The following is a 27,307-nucleotide window of genomic DNA, read 5'->3' on the forward strand; positions in this document are numbered from 1 at the left end:
TATAGACATAATCAATCATTATAAAGTTAAAATATATATGTTAACAATTTTTCTAAATTTAAAATAAGAAAAAATGTTTGAAGTAGAGTGGATGTGTATTTTAGAAACAAAAAAAGGTGTGTTTTATTTTCCTTTTACATTTTTTTTTTCCTTTTTTTAGTTGTGAGAGTTAAATAAGGTAATTTAATGACACATTATTGGAATTTTTATAAAGAAAATTTGAAAATTGTTTGAGTCATAAGAGCATATGTATATTTTTTTGTATAAATCTGATGTGTCATGATGAATTTACATAAAAATTTTGAATTATTTAATTTTAGCTCCAACGGTTGTTTTATACCTTTTGTGTAAAAATATATCTCCCAATGACAATCAACCATGTGTCATGCCAGGATCCCACATAACTTTTACAAACCTACTTAATATATGGTTGATTTTTTTAATGGAACGAGAAAGAGGGATGAGAAATGAAATATGTTGATCTGACAGTGTAAAAATATTGTGTAAAATACTTAAATTTTTTACACATTGGTGGTATGACAATGTATCTCAACAGACTGCTGGAGATGAAAAAAATTTACACATCATAGGTGGTAGTGTATATTTTACACAAAAGGGTATTTTAACAGATCGCTGGAGATGCTCTAAGGTGATTTAATGTTTAGTATTTAATGCAATAATTTTGTATTTTTTAAAAATCTAAATTTAAAATAAGCAAAAATGTTTGAAGTGAAGTGGATGTGTATTTTAGAAACAAAAAAGGTATGTTTTATTTTTTCTTTTTTTACTTTTTTTTTTTCTTTTTTTTAGTTGTGAGAGTTAAATAAGGTGATTTAATGACACGTCATTGGAATTTTTATAAAGAAAAATTGAAAACTATTTGAATTATAAGGTGATTTAATGTTTAGTATTTAGTGAAATAATTTTGTATTTTTTAAAAATCTAAAATTTTAAGAAATTAGCTACACTTTTATGATAGTATAGATAGATAGATAGATATAGATATAGATATAGATATGTGTGTGTGTGTGTGTGTGTGTGTGTGTTTTGAATGGGGGTTTGAAAGATAGGTAGGAATAATTAGTAATTTTGTTGATTCGTTGAATGGGAACAAATTAAATTCTAAAACACCATAGCTTCGTGCACCACTACTACATTCTTCTTAGGGATGGCAAATTCTTTATCCCCGGGTCCCCGCCTCACCCCGTTTATAGCGGGGATGGGGATCATTTTATATAAACAAGAATGGGGATGGGGATGGGAATAAATTTTGAAAACCCACCGGGGGCTGGGCCAGGGATGGGGTAAACCCGGCCCGCCCTGCCCCGATTAAGTGTTAATTACTAATATACTCTTACATTTAATAATTTATTATTAAATTAGATTAGTATAGATATGAAAATAAGAAAAATTAAGTTTTTTAAAAAAAATAATATATGTTAATCGGAGCCAGGGTTGAGGATGGGGCGCTAACGGGGATAAGGGGTCGGGGGTGGGGGCGAGGGTAAGGGCAGGTATGGAGGCGGTGGTGAAATTTTAAGCAGAGATAGGGGCAGGAATGGAAATTAAAAAATTCAACGAGAATAGGGATGAGAAATGAGATCCCCGCCCCTCCGTGTCCCGCCTCATTATCATCCCTAATTCTTCTGCTTTACATTTCTTCTTCTGCATTGAAATCAAGGAGGGGTTGAAAAGTAGCCCGAAAGGCCCACCATGGGTGCATTGATGTATGTTGTGGGCTCGGACTCCTGAAAGAAAGGCCTCGAGTCCGGGAAAGCATTGGAGATGTTGGGCCCACCCACCTCTGCTCCCACCGGGCCACCAACACATTGGGATTTAGACTCGAGAAATATCGACAACGTGCACCATACCCTACCATGTACGACATCTCCAGCGGATTATCCCCAAGAATGAAGTCCACCTAATCATTATTGGTCCCCGGAAATAAAAAAATAAAAAATTCATCGTATATAACAGATACACAATAATTAGAATAAATGTTTGGAGAGAGATGCAAGTATCCTGAGCAATAAATAGAGTGAGGTTTCTCACAAATATATTAGGTAAGTTTTTTATTTTTTATTTTTTAATTTTTTTTTAAGATAAAGATAGTAAGTCACTGTACCCTTAAATGGTCTCATATACCTCAAATGAGTATAATTTTTAGTACATACTTGGTAGAGAGATCACCATTGGAATTTATTCTTAATTTTCTGTACTTTCATATATTTTTTAACTTAATAATTAAATAAAAAAACGAAAATGGGACCACAAACAAATTTAATTTACAAGTACACAATCAATTCTTTGTGATTTAACAAACAACTAAGTACATCATGCAAAATTCCCTTCTGACCATACATTACATAACCATGGCTATAAGTTTTATTATTTTTTATTTTTGAAAATAGTCAATTCCAAATTAATAGTAAAATACAATAATTCGACATTCATCACGTACAAGCTTTTTGTTTCTACTTCAACATTGCAAACTAATAATTCAACATCCATCACGTACAAGCTTTTTGTTTCTACTTCAACATTGCAAACTGAACAAATTAATCGTAAAATACAATAATTCAACATCCATCACGTACAAGCTTTATGTTTCTACTTCAACATTGCAAACTGAACAAATATAATTAACTCCTCAATTAAGCAAGTATTTCACAATTTGCTCATTCCTCCTTCAACCACCGGCGGCAATTGTATTCCACGATTTTTTTTCTCCACGTTTGCTTGCCACCCTAAACATCAACAAGGAAAAAAAAAAAAAAAAAATTGTAATAATAATCCATGAAATAAGTAAATTAATAGTTACATATATATACATAAATGATATTCAGTCCGACACTCGGACTCACATTATGATGACATCAATAATTAGATTGACGCTATTCTTCACTAGCACGAAAAACAGTCGGATCAGTAAACTTATGCATAGAGAGAGTGTTAGTTTACCAATCATCATGTCGACTCCGCGGTTTTTGAGCTCGCGGTACTCTTGGCACAAGGCGCAAAACTCGCAGAAGCAGTGAATCAAGCAATCGTTGCAGGGGCTTTCTTTCAGCAAGTATTGCTGCCTCATCTTAGAACGGTAGAAGCATGAGTAACACCACTGAAAGTGACAACCAGTCAGACTTATTATTAGCGCGTAAATCGCCCCACTCGCGCCACAAGCTGCACACAAAAGTCACCCACCACATGCGGTTGATATCAAACTTCTACATATAATATATAGAACATATAAACATGCGCGCGTATACATGTATTATATATATATATATATATATATATATATATATTATATATGCCAAGCTGCACAAAAAAAATTGTTGTTGTAGCTACTACTTACATGTTGAACCTCTGTCCACAATCTCTGCAACCCGTCCAAAAGTAACACACGGACACCAGCATGTCATGCAACCTGTAAAAGGAGAAAAGTCAAACAGACTATATATCTCTTAAGACGGCACGTGTCATTCACGCCCCGCCATCACTAGCAAGGTATTGGGAAGAAGGCGGCTTACAGTTAGGGACATCGTCGAAGCAGTCACAGAGACCGGTGGACCAATTTGATGAACCCATGAGTGAGATGAGTTATGGTAATGTGCATGGGCAATGAAAAAAATGATTCAATTTATAGCAATGGATCGGGGGAACCAATGTAGCTGCTATAGGATGTTTCGAGAAGTGATGTTCACACCTTTTTATTTTAAGGTATGGTAAGATGTTCACACTCTTGCCCTTTTCTCAGTTTTGGCATGTTAAAAACGTGAATACAAAAAAAATAAAAAATAAAAATCTAAATTTTCTTTGGATTACAAAAGATTTTGCAAATTAATAATCTAACATTTTAACTGTCAACTTTTTTGGAGGGCTAGTTTAAGGATTTCAAAGGGAAAATGCAATAAATATGTGATTTTTTTTATTTTTTATTTTTTTATTTTAAAAAAAAGGAATTTTCGAGGATATTAGGAAGATAACATCTTCCTATATAGGATGCCTAAGATAAATAACTTTTGTTAGTGTTACATGTGTTGGGATTTATATGCCCTAGCATAACTAATTCTTATTCCAATTAAAGTGACATATGTTCCTGATATATCTAAAATATTTATACTTTATACAATTGGTGAATTCAATATATTATGTTTCAATTCATTATGGAATTAATAGTGTCCACCTGATTACAAAAGATATTTATATATGTATGTTATGACGACCAATACATGAACATAAATAATAATCATAAATAGTTCATAGTCAGTAATTATGGATGGACTCATTATTAACTAAGACTTGAACTGAATTCGCGTTAGGTTAAGATATATTGCAAGAGCCGTCGTATGTAATTACTCTCTATCACTGTTATGACATTTGACTCTCAAACATGAGAGAAGTACAGACTCTTTTATTAATTAATAATTACTTTGATTTGTTCGACGGATATTTCGGGATCCATAGATCGGCACTTTGAGTAGCTATGTAATTAATATTTAAAGGGTTATATATTCAATATTTGCATCAGTGCTACCTGTATTTATTTTGTATTGATTGTGGTTGATCACAAATTAAATTCGAAGACCTTCGTGCGTTTTTAGACAAAATGATTTTCTATATATTTATTTATTTAAATTATTATTTTTATCAAACAAATATTTTATTGTGATCAAGACGAAAATAATCAAATGTAACAAAATAAATATATTAATTAAGTAGTTCAATTGATGACTTTATTTATTAGATAACTAATTATGCATAGAGGGATCAAAGTACCACATTGACTTAGATCGAGGTTATTTATTATTTAATTAGAGTTCAATTAATTTTTTTTTGTGGAGTAAAAATTAATTTATGAATTAATTTAAAGGATGCTCCTACAAATCTAGTTTTTCAAGGTCATTCATGGAGGCTTATTGGTGATTCCAAAAGGTAAGACCATTACCAAAAAGATGAAAATCCAAGGAGTAGACATCTAACAAAAGAATGTACAATAAGTAAAAATATTCACTTTAGAGTAAAATTTTAAAAGTTTACTCAAACCTTTGATATAAGTTTTCAATATATGAATTAAATAATACATCATAAAGATCAATAATGGTTGTAGTTGACAACAATAGAGTAGTGCGTGTCAATTCCACTATCACTATGTGTTCTACCAACAGAATAGTCACCAGCCAAATGCCAAATTCTGGAGAATAATTAAGGCCGGCCAGTTCACCACACACATTATTATCGATCAGATGGAGACGAAGAATGTTTGAAAATGAATTATAAACCAAACTTTTTAAATTATTGTGCCGTCGAAGCCCGATAAAAAGCCCCACTTCCACTTCCTAGGTGGTTTGATCTTTATCTTGTTATTATTCATGTCTAGAATCATCGATCTTGAAGAATCATGGTTTAGCATCGCAGCAAACTGATGCAGATTGATCATTTTCTTCTTTCAAATTATTTTGGTTTGTTTTTTCGGGTTCCAAATCCAGTTGTTGCAGATGCTGTTTAAGAATTCAGCCAGTGTATTATCCTCTGAAGGACAAATCACAGACCTTAAACAAAAGCAAGCACAGAAAAACTTAGTCATGCTGCATTTGTTCTGGTCTCTGGTAGGGAGTGATGTACAAACTTACACTATATATATATCTATATATATATATATATATAGATATGCTGTTATGGACGCATATTTATTATTTGATAGAATCGAAGTGATAATGTTTGGAAAAAATGAAGTTGACCAAAATGCTTTGAAAAAATATTATTCATTTGTCCAAACTATCTTAGGTATCACTTTTTGTGCACAGAGGTATCACTTTCTGTCATTGGATTTGATCTTGTAATTATTCATATCTTGAAGAATCATGGTTTAGCATTGCAGCAATCTGATGCAGATGGATCATTTTCTTCTTTCGAATTCTTTTGGTTTTTTTTATTTTTTTTTATTTTGAGGACTAGAGTCACTAGATCAAAATAACTGGTTCATATGATTTTTTTTTAAACTGTTCGGAAGAAGAAAAAAAATCTTCTGTACTTCCTAGAAAAATGCCGCCTTCTAGGGTATTAGGATTATTAACTTGAAGTCTCAAGTTCTTGTTTGTTACCAAAAAAAAAGAAAAAATCAGAACAATACCTTCTTCTTCTTCATTTTTTTTAAAATAAAAAACAATTGTTTTAGTCTGAATCATTTACTCTCTCTTATGTCACCTATCTATACAATTTTCTTCGCCAGTTTAGTCCAGAAAGAATTTCACACACACACACTATATATATATATATATATATATATATATATATATATATATAGTTAGAAAATTAAACTGAATTCATGAACCAACTCAAGTGTAGAATACATGAACCAATTTATGTGTGAAATACATGAACTTTCTCATTGGGAAATGAAACACTTGTATTATAGTTAATGTCTTATTTATTGTCTTATATTTTGTATATTTCTAGAGTCATGTATTAATGTCTTGATATAAATATACGTTCTTGATATTTTTGTAAGTAAGAAGTGAGAAAGAATATATTAGAATTTGTAAGTTTTATATAACAGTGTGTGTGTTCTTTTTCATATTGAGAGCCTCTTACGCGCGCGTGTGTCTATATATATATATATATATATATATATATATATATATAGCATTGCTTGATAACTATAATTAAAATGTGCGTGGTACAGTACGTGTAAGTTTTATACGTACGCTCTAGTGGCGTAGGGGAAAAAGAAATATCATTTGGAATCTATGTGAGACATATTAATGTGATGTTGTTGGAGTTTTCTTTATCAATCAAACTTTTTTTATTCCATTTACTTTTCTTTTTTCTTTTTGGTACGTTGACTATAATGGAGACGAGCCTTTCTTTCATGGACAGTAACCTGACAATAATTTGAACATAAGTGCCATATATATCATAGAGATACACAAATTAAGCTATACTTATATATATATATATATATATATATATATATTATTGGCAGAACATCAACGAGTGTAGTAACGTAAGAGATGAAGGTCTTTTGAGCACTTAATTAGATGAAGTGCGATTGTGATAGCTGAGTGGCTTCCATAATAGTTAGATTTGAATAAAGGCACAATTAAAGTCAATAAGTGGCATCTTTTCTCCTTTTCAATGTTGCAAATGCTTGTGTGTGTGTGTGACACATGTGAGAGAGACAAAACTATAGATATATAGCTAGGTTGGTATATTGGACTTGCTGGGCAAGGTTTTTCTTTTCCGGATGGATGCCCTATTTCTTCTTGTAACTAATGAAAGCTCCTCTTAATTATTAGGCGAATAATACTTAGTCCTTATTAGTCAAGATTTACATTAGGGATGACTACGAATTAGATTAGGCATAAATCATAATTCGATCCGTCCCTAACAGATTAATTAGACAAATCTTAATCTGCCACCGATTCGTTATCTCACGGATCAGATCAGATCGAATTCGTGCAATAACAAATTGGATCCACATATTGGGTTTAATTTAAATTATTTATTATTATTTTTATAATTAAAATTATTTATTATTTATTATTTATTTATCTTTTAACCATAACCCAATAGATAAAATTATAATTGTTGCAAAAGCTATATATACCATCTTGCTATATACGTGTGTGTGTGTGTGTGTGTGTGTGTGTGTGTTGCAAAAGCTATATATACCATCTTGCTATATACGTGTATGTGTGTGTGTGTGTGTGTATACCATTTTGCTATATACATACGTGTGTACCATCTTGCTATATACGTACGTGTGTGTGTGTGTGTGTGTGTGTACCATCTTGTTATATACGTGTGTGTGTGTGTGTGTGTGTGTACCATCTTGCTATATACGTACGTGTGTACCATCTTGCTATATACGTACGTGTGTGTGTGTGTGTGTGTGTGTGTGTGTGTGTATACCATCTTGCTATATACGTGTGTGTGTGTGTGTGTGTGTGTGTGTGTGTACTATCTTGCTATATTCGTACGTGTGTACCATCTTGCTATATACGTACGTGTGTGTGTGTGTGTGTGTATACCATCTTGCTATATACGTGTGTGTGTGTGTGTATACCATCTTGCTATATACGTGTGTGTGTGTATATGTGTGTGTGTGTGTGTGTATACCATCTTGCTATATACATGTGTGTGCGTGCGTGCACGCTCACGCTTATCCGAATAGATGCCCTATTTCTTCTTGTAACTAATGAAAGCTCCTCTTAATTATTAGGCGAACAATACTTAGTCCTTATTAGTCAGGATTTACATTAGGGATGACTACGGATTAGATTAGGCATAAATCATAATTCGATCAGCTCCTAACGGATTAATTAGACAAATCTTAATCTGCCATCGATTCGTTATCTCACGGATCAGATCAGATCGAATTCGTGCAATAACGAATTGGATCCACAGATTGGGTTTAATTTAAATTATTTATTATTATTTTTAAAATTAAAATTATTTATTATTTATTATTTATTTATCTTTTAACCATAACCCAATAGATAAAATTTTAATTGTTACAAAAGCTATATATACCATCTTGCTATATACGTGTGTGTGTGTGTGTGTGTGTGTGTGTGTTGATAACAAAACTAGCCATAGCTAGGTAGGTAAATTGGATTTGCTGGGAATGATTTTTCTTGTGTGTGTGTGCTGGGAATGATTTTTCGTGTGTGTGTGTGTGTGTGTGTGTGTGTGTGTGTGACTAGCCATAGCTAAGTTCCTCTCTTGATGACAAAACTAGCCATAGCTAGGTAGGTAAATTGGATTTGCTGTGAATGATTTTTCTTATGTTGGATGTGTTGGGATTTATATGCCCTGGCATAGCAAATTACTGTTTGGATTAAAGTGACATATGTTCCTGACGTTTCTGAAATATTTATGTTTTATACAATTGGTGAATTCAATGTATTATATTTCGATTCATTATAGAATTGATAAAGTCTATTTGATTGCAAGAGATATTTATATATATGTATGTGATGGCAATTAATGCATGATATATAAATAGTAATCATAAATGGTTCATAATCGGTAATTATGGATTGACTCATAATTAATTAAGACTTGAACTGGATCCGCATTAGGTTGAGATATATTGCGAGAGCCGTCGTATGCAATTGCTCCCTATCATCGTCATGGCATTTGACTCTTAAGTATGAGAAAATTATAGACTCTTTTATTAATTAATAATTACTTTGATTTGTTCGGCAGATTCTTCGAGATCCTTAGACCGACACTTTGGGTAGTTATGTAATTAATAGTTAGAGAGTTATATTTTTAATATTTGCATCATTGCTACTTGTATTTATTTTGTATTGATTATAGTTGATCACAAAGTAAATTCGAAGGCCTTCGTGTGTTTTTAGACAAAATGATTTATTATATATTTATTTATTTAAATTATTATTTTTGTCAAACAAATGTTTTATTGTGATCGAACCAGAAATAATCAATGGTACCAAAATAAATATATTAATTAAGTAGTCGGATTGATGGCTTTATTTATCCGATAACTAATTATGCATAGAGGGGTCAAAGTGCAATATTGACTTAGTGATTATTTATTATTTAATTGGAGTTCAATTAATTTCTTTTAGTGGAGTATAAATTAATTTATGAATTAATTGAATTGGGTCCATGGACCGGGCCAATTATTAATTCATTGTAGCCAATAAAATAATAAGCCCAATGGATTCTCACTCATAGCCCAACTTGATATTGGAATTATATTAGATTTGAGACTTGTGAATTAGAGATTGAGAAGGATTTGTTGTTTCCTTTTCTTTACCTTTATGTTGCCTATAAATATACATGGTTTATGAATATTTTAGGGGTGATTTTTGGAAGAAGGAAAAAGGAATAAATTTTCTCTCTCTAGAAAATTAGGGTTAGTGTTCTCATCTAATGGAGGCTCCCACAAGCCTAGTTTTCCAAGGTCATTCATGGAGGCCTATGAGTGATTCATAAAGGCAAGACCATTACCAAGAAGATGGAGATCCATGAAAAAGGTGTCTAGGAAAAGGGATCTACAATAAGTGAGAACATTCACTTTAGAGGAAAGATTTAAAAGTTTACTCAGACCTTTGATGTAAGTATTCAATCTATTAATTGATTGATACATCATATTTTATTTTTGCATAAAACTTATCTCTATAAAGGCAAGACCATTACCAAGAAGATGGAGATCCATGGAAAAGGTGTTTAGGAAAAGGGATCTACAATAAGTGAGAACATTCACTTTAGAGGAAAGATTTAAAAGTTTACTCAGACCTTTGATGTAAGTATTCAATCTATTAATTGATTGATACATCATATTTTATTTTTGCATAAAACTTATCTCTATGTGATGAATCAAGATCTATGAATCAAAATCCCTCAAAAAGTTTTAAAACTTGCATGTTTCCCAACAGTGATATCAGAGCATGGTTTGATTCATTACTAGAGATCATGTTTTTATCAAAATCATCATTCATGGATCCAAAATTATATTCATATATATTTTTATTAATGTATGTTGATGTATAATTTAATATGTTGATATATATTGATAGATGATGATGTATGTATAATTGTGAATGAATGATGATGTATGGTTGGGCCATGGACGAAGCTTATAGGTTAAATGAATGTAATTTTATCTTTAGATAAATGTAATTAAGGCTTTGATTTAGCGGTTTGAAAATTCAATGATGTAATTTAATTTTTTTTCCATTGTATTTCAAATTGTAAATATTTTTAAAGTCATGTAATATTCATCAAAGGATGCTATGAAGCTTCAAGAAGGTCCAAGAGGGTTAAATTAGGCTTAAGAAATTTTTTAGAAATTTTTAGAATTTTTCAGGAATTTTTCAAGGCCAAATTTAATTTTTTGGGAATTTTTATTATGTTTCGGCGATTTTTCGGCGACCGGAGTGTCGCCGGCGGCAAGAACAGCACTGGAAATTGGGCGGCCGATCCGGTGTGACACGATGCACCAGCATGTGGTGCACCCGCATCAACAACCGCATGATCAGATCAAAGAAAGGGGGAATAATCCCATGTAGCAGCAAGGAGTTGCACCTGGCGCGTAAGGAACACGCGCCAGGAGTAGAAGGCTTGCTGGCGCGTGGGGAACACGCGCCAGCATGGGGCGTTTATCATCCACGCGCGAGGATGCGCATGGAGGCGTGTCCCACGCGCCGGAGCACCTTCTAGGAGCGTGGGAGCGCGTGCCACGCGCCTAAGGCTTTTCCCAGCACGTGCAAACGCGTGGGGATGAGGTGCAGCTTCCCGAGGCGCGTACCAGCGCGTGTGGGGACCTTCAGGTGCGTTCCAAGGACTGTTTTGCTTCTCCAAGCTCGTACCAGCTCCTTAAAGGTGTTTACAAGCCGTTGGAGAACGCCCGTATAATTCTTAGAGCAATTAAATGTTAAAAGCTGATTCCATTGGCCGTTTTTATTTACTTTATCTGTCATTTATTGATGTATGTGATGCATGTAATAGATAATTGTTGATTAATTATTATTCATGCATTGGATCCATGATATTTATTTAAATGACTTGATTTATATTAATTAAATTATGAAAATTAAATGGATCTGATTACTAATTAATTTGAGGGCACTTATTGGGAAACGAAAATTTATTTTTGTAAATTATTTTTAAAGTGTGCTTTAAATTAAATATTAGTGAATCATTTAAAGTCCAAATATTTTCTAAATTTAATTGGATTAAAATCAAGACGTTTAGCATGCATCATATCATGTATTTGAATAAAATGAAAACCCTAATTATGAATGATTAAAAAATTGAGTTGGAGCGGGAATTTTTATACATTGCCCCATGGCCTTCGTTATTAACACCATTATAATTAGATCTTCAAAAATAAGGCCCCACGCATGATTTGAAGAGTCTTAATATTACAAGAATGGTTGTCTTATGAAAATAAAAATATTAAATATTCATTGTAATTAGATCTTTAAAAATAAGGCCCTACGCATGATTTAAAGAGTCTAAATTATAATGACAAGATATTTAATGTTTTATTTTTCATTAGAGCTTTAATAACGTTATACACTCAATCTAAAATAAATAGTGTTAGCTCCCCAACGGAGTGGTCTATACTAGGTGATTTTAGAAAGGCTAAACATAATCGGGAATCATTTCATATAGATAGACAAGGCATTGTCTTAAGAGATATGGAGATGATGGGATTTACCCGTCAATAGCAATAATGAACTTCGCCAACCGAATAAGTTATTGGCGTATTGGTTATCCGATTTTTCATGCAGTGGTTAAGGGACGCACATATTATTATTTTAATGGAAGTGCTCACCTAATAGCAAATGAATCTCTACAATAGTAATAATGAACTCCTCCAACTGGATAAGTTATTGACATATTGATTGGTTGATTTATTATGCTACAGAGTTGAGGGACTCGCATTAATTAAAAGGGATTGTTCACCAATAATGATAATAATCTATTGTTCAATTGAGATTTATTATATTATGTGGTTAACAAACTCATTTTAATTTTAAATATGTATGACAGTATTAATAATTCACCTTGCATATTGTATGAATGCATTTATATTCAGATTAATTATGTCTAATCCAGTTTATCTGCTTGCTTACATATTCAATGTAACTGGACCTCATTAATATTAACTGGGAAAGGAATTTAGATATTTTATTCACAACGTAAGGGTACAAATGTATTTGTTACTCCTAAACCTAATCCTTTTACTTTAAGATACCTAAGAGAACATTAATGCTTTGAATAAGTGAAATAAGGCAAATGAGATGAATTGGTGCAATATTCTAGAGTTTACCTCGAATACGCTCCAAAGCTAACATTTACATTATTTTATTTTCTTCAAGCATCATGTTAAATGTCAATAAGATATTTTGGTGAGATTAGATAAAGAGTATGCCAAAGTACTATGTCAGACTTGAATAGCATCAATATAGCCTAAGGAACTCCAGTATGAAATCGAATTTTGAAAAATGATTGTTTATTATTTAAAAATTAGCTGGAGATCAATAGGGCTGACTTGGGTGGTAAGTTTCAAATTGACATGATTATTGCCTTGTTACCAAACTGGTTCGGTTTTTTAGAGTGAACTAAATAAGGAATCAGTTTGAGTTCACACTCGCTGATATTCTTATAAAATTAGTAACAGATGAAGGGATAATCAAAAGTATAGGCGTTCCTATTAATTTAACCTAGTCTATACCATCTTCTTCTAAGCCCAAGTGGAAGGGCAAAGTAAAGAAGAAGGATGAGAATAGTACTAGGCTAGCACAAAACATGGGTATTCAAAAAGGTTAAAGGGAATAAGGCAATGTATGTTGAGGGCGAAGAAAACTGTTTCTTTTGTCGCTAACTATGACACTCAAGGACGAACTGTCTAAGCAATGACGTGGCATAGGCTAATATATATTTAATCATTGAGCCATGTTATGTGGTTGTATCTATTAATTCCTGATGGATAGATTCTGGAGCCACTAAACATGTTTGCAATTCATTGCAAGGATTTCAGGAATCTAGAAGCCTCGATGATATAGAATATATTTGTACTTGACCCGATGGCAAGGTTGTAGCTAAATCAGTGGGAGTATTACATCTGAAATTAAAGAGTATGAGGATATTAGTATTAAAGAACTATCTTTATGCACAGAAGTTAGACGCTATCTAATTCTTATTTCACTTGTGGTTTATAAAAACTGGATTGTTATTTTGTAAAACTGGTTTTATAAAATTGAATAGATATGTGATTGCTTCTGGTGCATTAAAAGATGGTTAATATACTATAATCACAAGCTCTTAAGATTTGCAGGATGTAGAAACTAATGTTGCATCTTCTAAATTGAATGTTAAGAGAAAATTTGTTATTCGGGACTCATTGTATTTTTAGTGTCTATTTTTGGGTTGTAATCAATCAAAATGAGATTCAAAGATTGGTCAAAGAAGGTTTATTACCTAGTGAGGCAGAGGAGCCTAATCCAAACTTGTGAATCTTGTTTTGAAGGATAGATAACTCTAAGGGCTTAATCAGCCAAATGAAATATACATAAAGAACAATTGGAGTCGGTACACACAGACACGTATAGTCTTATAAACATCCGAGCAAGTTTATTCACGTTTTGGATAAATTTATCTGATGCGACACGAGTCTTAAACTTTTGGTACATTCTGAAAGTGTTAAGACTGATGTGGAGCACAGATTAGGTAAACTTATCAAAACAATCCAATCTGATCGTGGAGATGAGTATTTCTTGGGATAGTGCAAAGACTATATGGTCAATGAGGGTGTGGTGTACCAGGTTTTCCGCAATTGACGCTAAATGGATTTAGGTGTCAAAAAGGGAATAACAAAATTCCGCTTAACATGGTTAGATCTATGATCTGTTACGCTACATTATCTCTTTCATTTTAGAGTTTAGCTTTGACGATATCAATGCACATTATGAATTGTATTCCATCTTAGTCTGTCTCAAGGATACCTTTGAGCTGTGTTTTTTACTATATCTTAGTTTGAATTGCATGCTCATATGGGGTAGTCTTGCACATGTGCGCTTGATATAGACAAGTAAGTGGGAACAGATCATACGCATGATAGATTTGATAGCTATTCTAAAAAGCTCTAGGATGGATTATTTTATGATCTAAATGATAAAAGTTGATTGTTTACACTCACTGTTTATCTTTAAGAAGATTATATTATGAATCATATACCTAGTAGAATAATGTTAGAGAATATGGTATGAGTACCAGATATACCACATATGAACACACTTATTATAGAGATTAAGAATAATAGATGAATTCCCTATTGATGCGTTAGCATCATCTAGTACACAAATTCCTGCATCGGTACATTGATGTAGTGGGAGGATTATCATCCAATCCGACAGAATCATGTTTTTAGGTGAGACCATTATGGACATCCCTGTTAAACATGAGTTAGACCCAGTAAGCTATACGAAAGCGTGAACCGATATGGATACAGATCGTTTTGGCGAGTTACTATAAAATCAAAGTTGGAATCTATGTATTCTAATAAATTCTTGGATTTTGTAGAACTTTCTAGTAGGGTGATTCCTATGGAAGGCAAGTTAATCTACAATAAGATACCAGAAAATTTCTTAGTGAATTAATCATGAGTGTACAAGGGAATGTCATTATTTTTCTGATTCTATATATATTGATGACATCCTACTCATTTAGTATGATGTGGAAGTTTTGTCATCAGTAAAGAGGTAGTTGTTTAATTACTTTTAAATGAATGATTTTCAAGATGTAAGCTATATTCCTAGGATCAAGCTTTTGCAAGATCAGGTTAAAAGGAAAATAGGCTTATCTTAATAATCCTACATTGATAAAGTTTTGAACAGGTTTGGTATGCATAACTCAAAGAATGAGTTCTTACTTTGTTGATATGGATGTCTCTCTCTAGTAAGTAGTTTTTCAAGACTATCAAAGGAGATTGAGCAAATGAGACTGGAACAATATGCTTCGGCATATGAGAGTCTCATATATGCCATAGTCTATACCAAACAGGACATCCGCTATATAGTAGAGATAGTCAGTAGATATCAATCCAATCCTAGACTTAATAACTGGTCTGTTGTGAAAAATATCATTAAGTACCTAAAGAGAACCAATGATCTCATACTCATTTATGGATGTGATGATATGGTCCTAGTCAAGTATGCTAATTCTGATTTTCAATCAGAAGTAAATACTATGAGGTTCATGACTTAGTGTATGTTCACTTAATAGAAGGGAAATCAGTTGGTAGATTGTTAAGCAGATTTCAACTGCTGACTCAAACCTGCAGGTGGAATATATTGCAGCCTTAAAGGCGGCAACGGAAGCCTATTGGTTTGATCTCACTGATTTAGAGGTTGTGGAGTATACTAGCCTGCCTATTGAGCTATGTTGTGACAATAGTGCAAAAGTAGTCCAAACCAATGACCCAAGGTTCTATAGAGGAGCAAGATACACTGAGAGGAAGTATCATGTTCTACATGATATTGTCCGGCAAGAAAATGTACTTGTAGCTAGAACATTGCATTGGAACACAACTTTGTTGATCCATTATCAAAGGTGTCATTGATCAATAATTTTGATCATCATCTGGATAACATTGGAGTTATGTGCAATTTGAATTGGCTATAAGGGCAAGTGGGAGCTGTTGGGATTTATATACCCTAGCATAGCAAATTCCTGTTTGGATTAAAGTGACATATGTTCTTGACGTTTCTAAAATATTTTTGTTTTATACAATTAGTGAATTCAATGTATTATATTTTGATTCATTATAGAATTGATAGTGTCCATTTGATTACAAGAAATATTTATATATATGTATGTGATGGCAATCAATGCATGATATATAAATAGTAATCATAAATGGTTCATAGTCGATAATTATGGATGGACTCATAATTAATTAAGACTTGAACTGGATCCGCATTAGGTTGAGATATATTGTGAGAGCCGTCGTATGCAATTGCTCCCTATCATCATCATGGCATTTGACTCTTAAGTATGAGAAAATTATAGACTCTTTTATTAATTAATAATTACTTTGATTTGTTCGGCGGATTCTTCGGGATCTTTAGACCGACACTTTGGGTAGTTATGTAATTAATAGTTAGAGGGTTATATTTTTAATATTTGCATCATTGCTACTTGTATTTATTTTGTATTGATTATGGTTGATTACAAAGTAAATTCGAAGGCCTTCGTGTGTTTTTAGACAAAATGATTTATTATATATTTATTTATTTAAATTATTATTTTTGTCAAACAAATGTTTTATTGTGATCGAGCCAGAAATAATCAATGGTACCAAAATAAATATATTAATTAAGTAGTCAGATTGATGGCTTTATTTATCCGATAACTAATTATGCATAGAGGGGTCAAAGTGCAATATTGACTTAATGGTTATTTATTATTTAATTGGAGTTCAATTAATTTCTTTTAGTGGAATAGAAATTAATTTATGAATTAATTGAATTGGGTCCATGGACCGGGCCAATTATTAATTCATTGTAGCCAATAAAATAATAGGCCCAATGGATTCTCACTCATAGCCCAACTTGATATTGGAATCATATTAGATTTGAGACATGTGAATTAGAGATTGAGAAGGATTTGTTGTTTCCTTTTCTTTATCTTTATGTTGCCTATAAATATACATGGTCTATGAATATTTTAGGGGTGATTTTTGGAAGAAGGAAAAAGGAATAAATTTTCTCTCTCTAGAAAATTAGGGTTAGTGTTCTCATCTAATGGAGGCTCCCACAAGCCTAGTTTTCCAAGGTCATTCATGGAGGCTTATGAGTGATTCATAAAGGTAAGACCATTACCAAGAAGATAGAGATCCATGGAAAATGTGTCTAGGAAAAGGGATCTACAATAAGTGAGAACATTCACTTTAGAGGAAAGATTTAAAGGTTTACTCAGACTTTTGATGTAAGTATTCAATTCATTAATTGATTGATACATCATATTTTATTTTTGCATAAAACTTGTCTCTATGTGATGAATCAAGATCTATGAATCAAAATCACTCAAAAAGTTTTAAAACTTGCACGTTTCCCAACAGGATGGATGCCCTATTTTTTCTTGTAACTCATGAAAGTTCCTCTCAATTATATTAGGCGGAGTATTTTCAACCTCCTCCTCCAAAAATTATATGTAATGTCTATTACAAATGTTAGTTCAAATCTCTTGTATTTACTAAATAAGAAAAGAAGGGTGAGATTTACTCAGATTTGACTTAGTATGGAGAATCCGTGGTATATGTACTTTTTGGTTGGAAAATTTTCGGTGTTAAAATGAGTGTGATCGAGTTATATATATTTTTCGTTCTACTTCAAGTCTCGATGTCAGAAGCGAAACAACAAATGCAAGATACTTCGGTTCGATTAAATCGAACACCATATAGAATAGATAATTAAGTTGAGTGAGGACACCTTGCACAAATGTTTATGTTTAGGGTTTTGAATGAAAATTTGGAATTTTGCGAAGTCCCAGCCGCACGTGCCACCTGCAACTTTTTCTATTGTATTCTACAACAGTTATTTGAAGTCCAACCGGCTGCACTTTTTAGCTTGAGATGTCTTTGATCATTTTTAACCTAATTTTCAACCTATATAAGGACTCTCTTTGTATTATGAGTTGGTATATATGCACATAGAGATTATTAGTTTTGCTAGCAAAAGGGTTTTAGAGATTATTTTCACATAAAATTGTTTTCATATTATATTGGTTGATCATAAAGCATGATTTATTTTTCTCCTTTCAATTTTGTGTTCGTAAGTAATTAGGTGGATCAACCAAAGGGCCTTTGGCCTAATGATATAACCTTCCCATCTTCAATGAGTAGGGAAGGGGTTCGAGCCTGGGCGTGGGTAAAAAGTGTGTGTTTGCTTTATCATAATAATAAAAAATAAAAAATAAAATAAAAATAAAATAAAAACCGCTTTAGGTGGATCAATTGTATTATGAGGGGATAAAGTCTTCGTGAAGCGGCTAGAAGTATGTTGCAATTAGATGACGAGTCGCAAGAGCCTGATACATTTTGCAACTAATTTTTTGATAGTAGAGTGGGAATTAACCTGGACATAGTCTGTTGTACTTTAGTTTGAGATAGTTGATTCTTTTGCTCAAGATGGCTAAGTCCACGTGACGCTAAAATTTTGATATCATCTCTCACTTTATCGTTCTTTACTTTGTTATTGTTATGGATTTGATTTAGTTTTAATTTGGATAAAATTAGAATAATATAAAATCAGACAAATATGCTAGTTAAATCCATTCACCCTATTTTAGGCTATTGTTTTAAATTGAAATTTCACCACTATTCTAGTGTTGTTTTTTTTTTTTTTTTTTTTAATTTCGAAATCATGACCTTCATGTCACAATATTAAAACAATAAAAAATATAAAATATACTAAAATAACAGAAATGTCACATTGTCAGGAGCACGAAATCATATATTATTTCCAATCTGATTTTCCCAAGAAAAGTCCCTCAAATAGTTGAGAATATATATACTAGCATTTGGTTCAACCCTCACATTCAGAATGGACATGGGAAAGGTATAGTCTACCTACGTGCTTGATGACAGCCTATCCAAAACCGCTAATTCGGTACTCCCAATCAGCCTAAGTTTCTTCTCCATCCATAAAGTCCATGTACCAAAATAAAATCGTGAACTCTTATTAAAAAAAAAAGTAACTTTAAGTACTGTTTTCCTTCGTTGGCAAGTTCCTTTGATAGGAATATGTGGAGAAGAATGAGTGCACAATGTGAATGGTGGCTTGGATGCATACAGATATTGTGACCACAATACAATACATATTATTGAAATATATATATATATATATATATATATATATATATATTTCAATACCAACCAATATGAGTTGCAGTTTATTCTTATTAATTGGGCCACTGACAAAATGCAAAAGATGGAGAATAAAGCCATAAGACAAGAATGCATGGATGGGGACAAGTAATCCTTTACAAGAATCTTTAACCCAAGCATTTAAATAAGCATAATGTCACGGGCTTAGAGTTTCAGCACCACTCTAGCTGATCCCGTGCGGCACCAAGACGTTGCTTTCACTCTCGCAAGTACTTGGTCAGCCTAACTCCCGTGCACACCTTAGCCAACACACTCCCCTCGTGCGCTTACTAGTGTTGTAGTTGCCCTTGCCCTCTCCTCACTTGGCTTGCACACTCACACACACTGAGGCACTTAAGTTGGCAAGGAAAGAACACTTCTATTACTTCAAAGAATGCTTTGTACAAGGCTAACACTCAAGCTCTCTACAAGGCTCTCAAGACTCACTCTAGGACTTGTTGTCCACAAAATGAAGTCCTACCTCTATTTATAGGCATCCCCATCCCCAATGGACGGCTAGGATGCATTTGAACCGATGGTGGAGATCGATTCTCTAGAATCTTCTCCCACCTTCTTCACACTTCCATACTTATCCATAAATATCTACAACATTCTAGAACTCTCCATACTACTCCACACAACTCTGGAGAACTCTAGAACTTTCCACACACTTCTATATATTTCTACACATATCTAGAATCTTCCACACAACTCTAGACTACTCCGGAAGACTCTAGAAACTCCACTTGCCATGCAGTTGCCATGCAGCATCCTCCTCAGCGTCTGCGTGTCGCCTGCGTGGCACAACCTCCATAGGTGGGGCGTGACAATAAGCTCACTACACATATTCCAGGTTTTCCACGAAGAATTAAAGTGGTTAGCAAAAGAGTTTATTCTTCGTTGCGTGTAAATATATATATATATATATAATCAGTAGCTATGATGGACAAATTGAGACCCATATACAATGGTGTTTATAATATATAAAATGCTAAAAACTTAACGCACACATGATTAGTACTTATAGGCACGTACCATTGCTACAATATCATATCTGCATGAAAAATCCGAATTGAGCATATTGAAGCTAATGGATTAAATCAGATTTATCCTAATTAAGTGCATAAACTGTGGAGAAAGCACAAATACGTGTGTGTGTGTGTGTGTGTGTGTGTGTGTGTGTGTGTTTTGAGTGGGGTTTTGAAAGATAGGTAGGAATAATTACTAATTTTGTTTCATTCATATAATGGGAACAAATTAGATTCTAAAACACAATAATAGGCAGGGTGACCTTCGCGCACCACTACTACATTCTTCCGCTTTACATTTCTTCTTCGGCATTGAAATCAAGGATGGGCTGAAAAGTAGCCCAGAAGGCCCACCAGGGGTGCATTGATGTAAGTTGTGGGCTCCGACTCCTGAAAGAAAGGCCTCGAGTCCGGGAATGCATCGGAGATGTTGGGCCCACCCACCACTGCTCCAACCAATACATTGGGATTTGGATTTGGACTCAAGAAATATCGAGACCCTGCTTTGCATCCTATGCGGGCCGGATGGGCCTTCACCGATGGTAGCGAGCTGGCCCTGTGGTGTATTCTCCGAGGATAACGTGCACCATACCCTACCATGTACGACATCTCCAGTGGATTATCCCCAAGAATGTAGTCCACCTAATCATCATACGTCCCCGGAAATAAAAAAAATTCATCATATATAACAAATACACAAGAATTAAAAATTCATAAATAGAGTTAAGTTTCTCGCATTCTCACAAATATATTAGGTAAATTTCAATTTTTTCATAACATTATGTGTGACACCTGATTGTCGTGATTGGGATCAATCAGTATATGAGACACCCAGTAGGGCGAGTATTGCAGACTTGTGGGCAATAATTCGATTATAAAGACATGCGTGATCACATGTAGTGCATGACCATCACACATTGTGGACTGGACCACCGGGGATTAGGTAAATTTGCATTTCATGGCTGTTGATGTTTCTTAGAAGACAAGTTGTGACAGTTAAATTTCCAACGATGGTTGTACACATGGACAAATAACAGAGAGGATCCACTTACCTGACGTTTGGCCAGTCGTTTGAGAAGAGCCGGGGAAGCAGAGGTCTCGCCACATGGCACGGCACGATTGGCGTGGCTTAGATAATTAGAATAGGCCAGAAGTAGGAAAGACAGTGACGTTACATGCTGCATGTTACTCCCTCCAGCTTTAAAGATCAGCCCACCTTTTCCAAACAGGAAAGTGACAAGAGAATAACTTTAGTTTATTAAAAAAAACTAGTATTCTCTCTCTCTCTCTCTCTCTCTCTCTATATATATATATATATATAACACACAAATGTAGCATTCTCTTTGCTTTAAAGCAACTTATACCACTTTACTTGAATGAAAAAGTTTTTAGTTTGTGTAATGTGATTGATTAGTCTGACTGTTTGACGTAAAATTGAAATACGTTATTCTTATGTTAGTTCTCACTCATGTTAAAATAGTCGACCATCGAACAACTCTGAATATACCTGGAGAATATTGGACTTGAGGATGAGAAATTCCAGGCAATACAGAACAAATGAAGCCATCGGCATTGAACTGGAAGGACTTTAGATCAGGTGCTTTTCCCATCAAAACTTCCTGCAATTAATTATATAATAATTAACTACACATTCCACTAATTGACAGCACGTGTGTGCCTAAAAACATACATATATGTGTTAAATGATATATATATATATATATATATATATATGATAATCAGTTGATTTTATATAATTTAGATATGCAAAGAATCCAAGTACACCAGTACTCTTCCATTGGTCTTCTGATGAGGGATGGGCAAGGATAACATTAGTAAAGAACCAGTGAAGTATTTAATAAAAATGGATTAAATGTGGAAAAGACAATGTGCCCCAAATCTGAGACCCCCAATAAGAGGAGAAGTCGCAATCACTTTGAACAGCAGTAATACACTGAGCCGAAATAATGGCTGGGTATGGAAAGAACTGTATTACAGTGCCTTTTAGCACATGCATTCGGCTGAAAAATCACATATCCGGGACCCACAAAAAGTCAGATATAAAGATGTTTTGGGCATCACTAATTTTCCACAGGGACAGTGTTCTTAAAACTTAAGGGCACTTTCCACTATAAGTTTGTGTGCCCAGTTTGTCATTTGTGTCCAACAACAATGAGAAGTCTAGTTTGCGTCATTTTTGTCAACAAAGTGAAGTGTGATCTTGATTATTTTTCTTTGGGGCCCATTGCTCCATGGGATCCACCGTGGTGGGCCCATCTAAACAATATGATCTGCTTATTCTACACCACGTGATCGACAGACATTTTCTTTTCTAAATTCCAAACAAAACAAGAATAAGAAATAAACAGACGAGACAAGGATTTGATGAGTACACGAGACAGAATACGAAGAGTAAAATCTGTTTCATTATCCGAGATTTAATTAATTCCGGGTTAAGTTAAGCTGACTTGATTACCTTGGAAATGAGTACATTAATCCCGGCGTGTTTGTTATCCCAACCAAACTCATTAATAGTGTCGCCAGCTCTCAAAACAACCTCGTTTCTCACTATGTACTCTCGGTACTCGCGCCTCCTCGATGCCTTGTGCAACCACGCCGCTCCCCACAGCAACTCGTCCTATCATATTAAATTGCATCTCCACAGATCAGCAAAAAAATCAACGACTATTGTTACTTTCTATTTTTACGCATAATCAACGGCTAGATTCTGAGTCTTCGGTTTTCTTACCTGGTAGCCGTTGACATCACAGTAAAAAGGGCAAACCGCAGAGTGCAGGCTGGAGCTGTACGCACCCCTGTGTGTGTCAGCAAACTCGAACACCTACACAACCATGACCGTTTCACACAACGGTAAATTTATTAGTACCCGTGTATAATATACACATATATATACATAGAGATATAGATATAAATATATATATATATAGATGTATGTATATATATATATATTAGAATAAAGAGGTCCACTTTAGATTAAGAATGTACGGAGCATGTCATACTCAACCACCATGCCGTGCCATGTGAGAATGAAAATCTGAGTTATATGCCACCTTGGACTTATATATACCATTCCTTGATCTAATATTATTTTAAATTATGTTGTTACCTATTTAATATTGCTAAATTATACTTAGACTCCACACACATACATTCTTTATCGTTTTGGCTCTCTATGCCAATATATATATATATATATAAATGTTAGGATAAATCTTAATCAATTTTTTATGCTATAGTAAGAACTAATAATATATACAAACAAAACAATTACAGATTTGAGTTCGAGACCAATTATTTTCACCAGCAAACCTCACATGTTAAATGCGGTTTAACCTTTTTTACTCAATCACTCACGTACCTGAGAACAACACTCGTTTTTACTCAATCACTCACGTACCTGAGAACAACACTCGATAATCATCTTTTATCAGATTATAACAAATGTTATATGTTCTTTCCATCATCGAGTGAATTGCACTTGATTATATTAACAAAAAAATAATGTGCAAATTCTCAAGAAGGAATGAAACCAAACACATTTAATATTTTATTTTAAATTACACAAAATAATTGCTACAAACTCAATCTACATTCCCACATTTGTTAGTCCAAAAACTCGAAGGCCACTATATTCACTATATGGTATATTAAACCCCTTTTTCAAGGAATATTGGGAATGAAGAGTAATAATTTGATAAACATAGGTGTTATTTTGACAACTCTTTAACTTTTACCAAAGCAACTTAAATAATTGAACTTTTCTCTGTTTATATGTAGACTATTAGCATACTCGAGAAGTGTTCTAGATTTCCAATATAGTGATTTGAAAGGCAATTTTGTTCTACTTATTAAAAAAAAAAAAAAAAGGCAATTTTATTTCAAAATAATATGCTAACACATAAAAAAGAAAATAATATAGACCATGTAAACTGTACTATTTTCTCTATAATTATTTTGGTGCATGTAGAATAGAAAGAGCCGCTAATGAATGGATTATACGGTGTATTGAGAGGCTGACACCATCATTGTAAAAAAAAATTAGATATAGAATATAATTTTATAGTAGATGTGTAAAAATATATAGATATAGAATAAAAATAAAAATAAAAAAATAAAAAATAAAAAATAAAAAAACGAAAGAAAGATATGTTGGAACAAGGACATACTTTAACGGCACGATCGAGGAGGAGGCGAGAGTACGCAGGGTCACGTGATCTGAACACGATGGAACCAGCAGCGAGAGCAGCGGCGGTTTCGCCAGCCACGTCGGACCCAGGGTGGGCCCTATCGATCTTGTACACCGATCGTAGGGTGTCCATGTCCTCTGGCCTCTCCCAGCAGTTGTGATCAGAGTACGGGTCTCCCACCTGAACATAAACGCCGTCAGCCACCGCCGTTACCTTCAACAGATAGTCCGTCCCCCACCTGACGGCCTTCACGGCGTTATTCAACTCCGGCCCCATGCTCTTGCCGAAGTCTATCACGCTCCACGACAGCATCGTCGTCGTGAATGCCATCGGGAATCCGAACTTGATGTTGTCTCCGGCGTCGTAGTAACCTCCGGTCAAGTCCACCTGCAACAACAAACAGTTAGAAAAAGAGAATCCGAAAATTTGTCAGTTGACAGAGCGTGGAAATCAAAATGTAAGGTCGTGGTGGAGAGAGGAGACGGAGCTTACTCCGGCGGTGGCTCCGTCGCGCAATGCGGAGTCCCTACGCCATTTGATGCGTTGATCCGGCGGAAGCTTGCCGGACCTCTGGCCTTCAAAGAAGAGAATGCTCTTTCTGAGTGCGTCGCCGTAGTCATGGCGGCCCGCGGTGGAAAGTGGAGGAGTGAGAAGGAAAAGGAGAGAGAAAACGAGCGAAAACGACGGAAAAGTCGGAGAATGGCGAGATTTTCGCGCCATTTTAGTTCTCTTGCAGTACTGACGACGGGCTAAGCTAAGAATGAAGAAAACCTCCGTCGTCGTTTTATACACAAATATTCGTCATTGGATTCGAGAGGCTGGACCAATGATTTAGTGCCGCGTGGAGGGAACTGATTAGATAGAGTTGGGATACCGATGAGAATAAGCTTGACCGGTTCGTTTCTGTCTTGACTAGATGTGAACCGGGTTTACGATTTTTGTGTAACCGTTGGTGGTTTTGCGGTGTTTGTTTTTATTAGAGTCGGTGGGTCACACTGGTATGGGGTGATCACCGTCACTTGATGGCGAACACGTGGAGTGATCGAAAAAGTGATGGACCAGACCCAACCAATGAGAAGCAAGCAAGCTCGTGTTTAGGTTATGATGCCATGGAGGTCCTCATCTGTTCACCGTCTGATTAATTGATTGTATTGTACTTGATAAATCATTTACCTCCCCCTCAATATTTCACAAGACCCATTTAGGTTTCATAATTTCATTTATCTCCTCATATGAGGTGTCTACCGTCGGTCTCATTTTTTTTTAGTGTTGTTCATTAAATGTTTGTTATCATTTCAAGTATTAAAAAGGATAAAATGAATCTTTTATCAATTTTCTATCATTGGCACTAACAGATTACGTTTATCTCCGTCAAGTGCCTAACCATTTATTATATAAACCATGATTTAAAAAATTGTACACGGTATCATGAAAAACTATATATATTTTAATAAAACTAAAACTCGGAAAGAGGTAAGTGGAATTTACCTAATAATATTTGTAGTCTGGTGTAGGCAAATTCTGTTAGGTAGTTGAACAATAAAAATAGGTTCAGTTAGGATAGTCTGTAGATGGTGTGTAGTAGATTCCCAAAAAGGGAATGGCAGTGGTGTTAGCTATTTATATTTATCAGTGGGCATTTGTGGAATGTTGTGGTCCTGGCAACAACACTAGTGATGGTTGTGTGTATAAATATATAATACATATATTGAAATATATATATATATATATAATACATACATTAATTGGTCTCATCTACGAAAAAAAGGACTGGAAACAGAAATCATAATGACTGCCCCAGATGAATAATGAATATCTGAAATGATAATTTTTTTTGGTTAGTCCACTTGATATTTCTATATTAGATTATTATTTTTAGATCATAATGAACGACTTTAGGGAACTATATTTGATTAATTATGATGGTTTGATATCAGCTTTATTTATGCTAAGTGTACTATTTTAGATTACGTGAATTAAGGGCTTCTTTTTTGGGTTTTATTGAAATGTTAATTACCATAAGATAAATTTAACCCTTTTTAATAATTCCTTTTTTCCAATTAAGTTTCTAGTCAATTGAGATTCAGCTTTTACAGTGCTAACGTATATTAATTCTGTGCGTATAATATTTGATATGTTAGGGTTTTTATGCAAAAATAAAAAATAATATATATATATATATAATAAAATAAAATACCAAAGAAGAAAAAAAAAAGTATGGATGAAGAAAGAAATTCTCACTTATTTTGCTGGCATTGACTAAGACATACCCTAAGCAACAAATATTTGAGTCTTTTTAGGAATGAACATTTCCATCATATATTTCAATGTCTTTCTACACAGATTTGGTTTCGGATTCCCTTCCAAGGAGGTTCTCTCATGCGGTTTAAAATTCCCTTCCAGGGAGGTTCTCTCGTGCGGGTCAAAACTATAGCGTTTTAAGGCACAATAATTCATTCTTAAAAAAATAATAATAATAAATAAATATTATTATTATGTTTTATTATCTTTCTCCTTTCTCCTTCCATATCTCTTTCACTCTATTTTATCCACCTCACACACCCCCACCCTCTGACCAAGGTCATCTCCACCCCTTCCACCTCCACCAACACTCTCTAACCGTGCCCATCACTGCTTCCCTCTCAACCTCAAATCACCAC

At 34.0% G+C, this 27,307-nt stretch overlaps 2 protein-coding genes across 3 annotated transcripts; both read right to left on the bottom strand.

Annotated features, from left to right (window-relative positions):
• Nucleotides 1–2,465: 2,465 nt before the first annotated feature.
• Nucleotides 2,466–3,695, bottom strand: LOC132302499 (cell number regulator 2-like). Its single transcript, XM_059799381.1, has 4 exons — nucleotides 3,531–3,695; nucleotides 3,356–3,427; nucleotides 2,962–3,180; nucleotides 2,466–2,747 (listed from the first exon to the last, which is right to left on the bottom strand). The coding sequence occupies exons 1-4, from the start codon at nucleotides 3,586–3,588 to the stop codon at nucleotides 2,668–2,670; spliced, it is 429 nt and encodes a 142-aa protein (XP_059655364.1). The 5' UTR covers nucleotides 3,589–3,695; the 3' UTR covers nucleotides 2,466–2,667.
• A 15,903-nt stretch (nucleotides 3,696–19,598) lies between these two features.
• Nucleotides 19,599–25,411, bottom strand: LOC132302501 (endoglucanase 8-like). Of its 2 annotated transcripts, XM_059799385.1 has the most exons (8): nucleotides 25,140–25,411; nucleotides 24,627–25,034; nucleotides 23,189–23,281; nucleotides 22,916–23,077; nucleotides 21,947–22,058; nucleotides 21,492–21,655; nucleotides 20,713–21,081; nucleotides 19,599–20,249 (listed from the first exon to the last, which is right to left on the bottom strand). In XM_059799385.1, the coding sequence occupies exons 1-7, from the start codon at nucleotides 25,365–25,367 to the stop codon at nucleotides 20,758–20,760; spliced, it is 1,491 nt and encodes a 496-aa protein (XP_059655368.1). In that variant the 5' UTR covers nucleotides 25,368–25,411; the 3' UTR covers nucleotides 19,599–20,249; nucleotides 20,713–20,757. The 2 variants fall into 2 exon arrangements, with proteins under 2 accessions (XP_059655368.1, XP_059655367.1); XM_059799384.1 differs by lacking the exon at nucleotides 19,599–20,249 and having other exon boundaries at nucleotides 20,373–21,081.
• Between the last annotated feature and the right edge of the window lie 1,896 nt (nucleotides 25,412–27,307).

The sequence above is a fragment of the Cornus florida genome, unplaced genomic scaffold (genome assembly GCF_030987335.1).
Source record: "Cornus florida cultivar Cherokee Brave unplaced genomic scaffold, ASM3098733v1 CherokeeBrave_3.0.0_Hap2_Chr04, whole genome shotgun sequence".
In the NCBI taxonomy this organism is placed as follows: Eukaryota; Viridiplantae; Streptophyta; class Magnoliopsida; order Cornales; family Cornaceae; genus Cornus; species Cornus florida.

What these genes read in the sequence shown, in the direction of transcription:
- LOC132302499 (XM_059799381.1), bottom strand. Translation starts at nt 3,588, where the DNA reads ATGGGTTCATCAAATTGGTCCACCGGTCTCTGTGACTGCTTCGACGAT. An exon ending in TGTGGACAGAGGTTCAACAT is followed by an intron (nt 3,181 to 3,355) that starts GTAAGTAGTAGC and finishes TTTTGTGTGCAG; the next exon opens with CTTGTGGCGCGAGTGGGGCG. An exon ending in CGGAGTCGACATGATGATTG is followed by an intron (nt 2,748 to 2,961) that starts GTAAACTAACAC and finishes GTTGATGTTTAG; the next exon opens with GGTGGCAAGCAAACGTGGAG.
- LOC132302501 (XM_059799385.1), bottom strand. Translation starts at nt 25,367, where the DNA reads ATGGCGCGAAAATCTCGCCATTCTCCGACTTTTCCGTCGTTTTCGCTC. An exon ending in TTAATGTACTCATTTCCAAG is followed by an intron (nt 22,059 to 22,915) that starts GTAATCAAGTCA and finishes AATTAATTGCAG; the next exon opens with GAAGTTTTGATGGGAAAAGC. An exon ending in AACGACTGGCCAAACGTCAG is followed by an intron (nt 21,082 to 21,491) that starts GTAAGTGGATCC and finishes TATGATGATTAG; the next exon opens with GTGGACTACATTCTTGGGGA.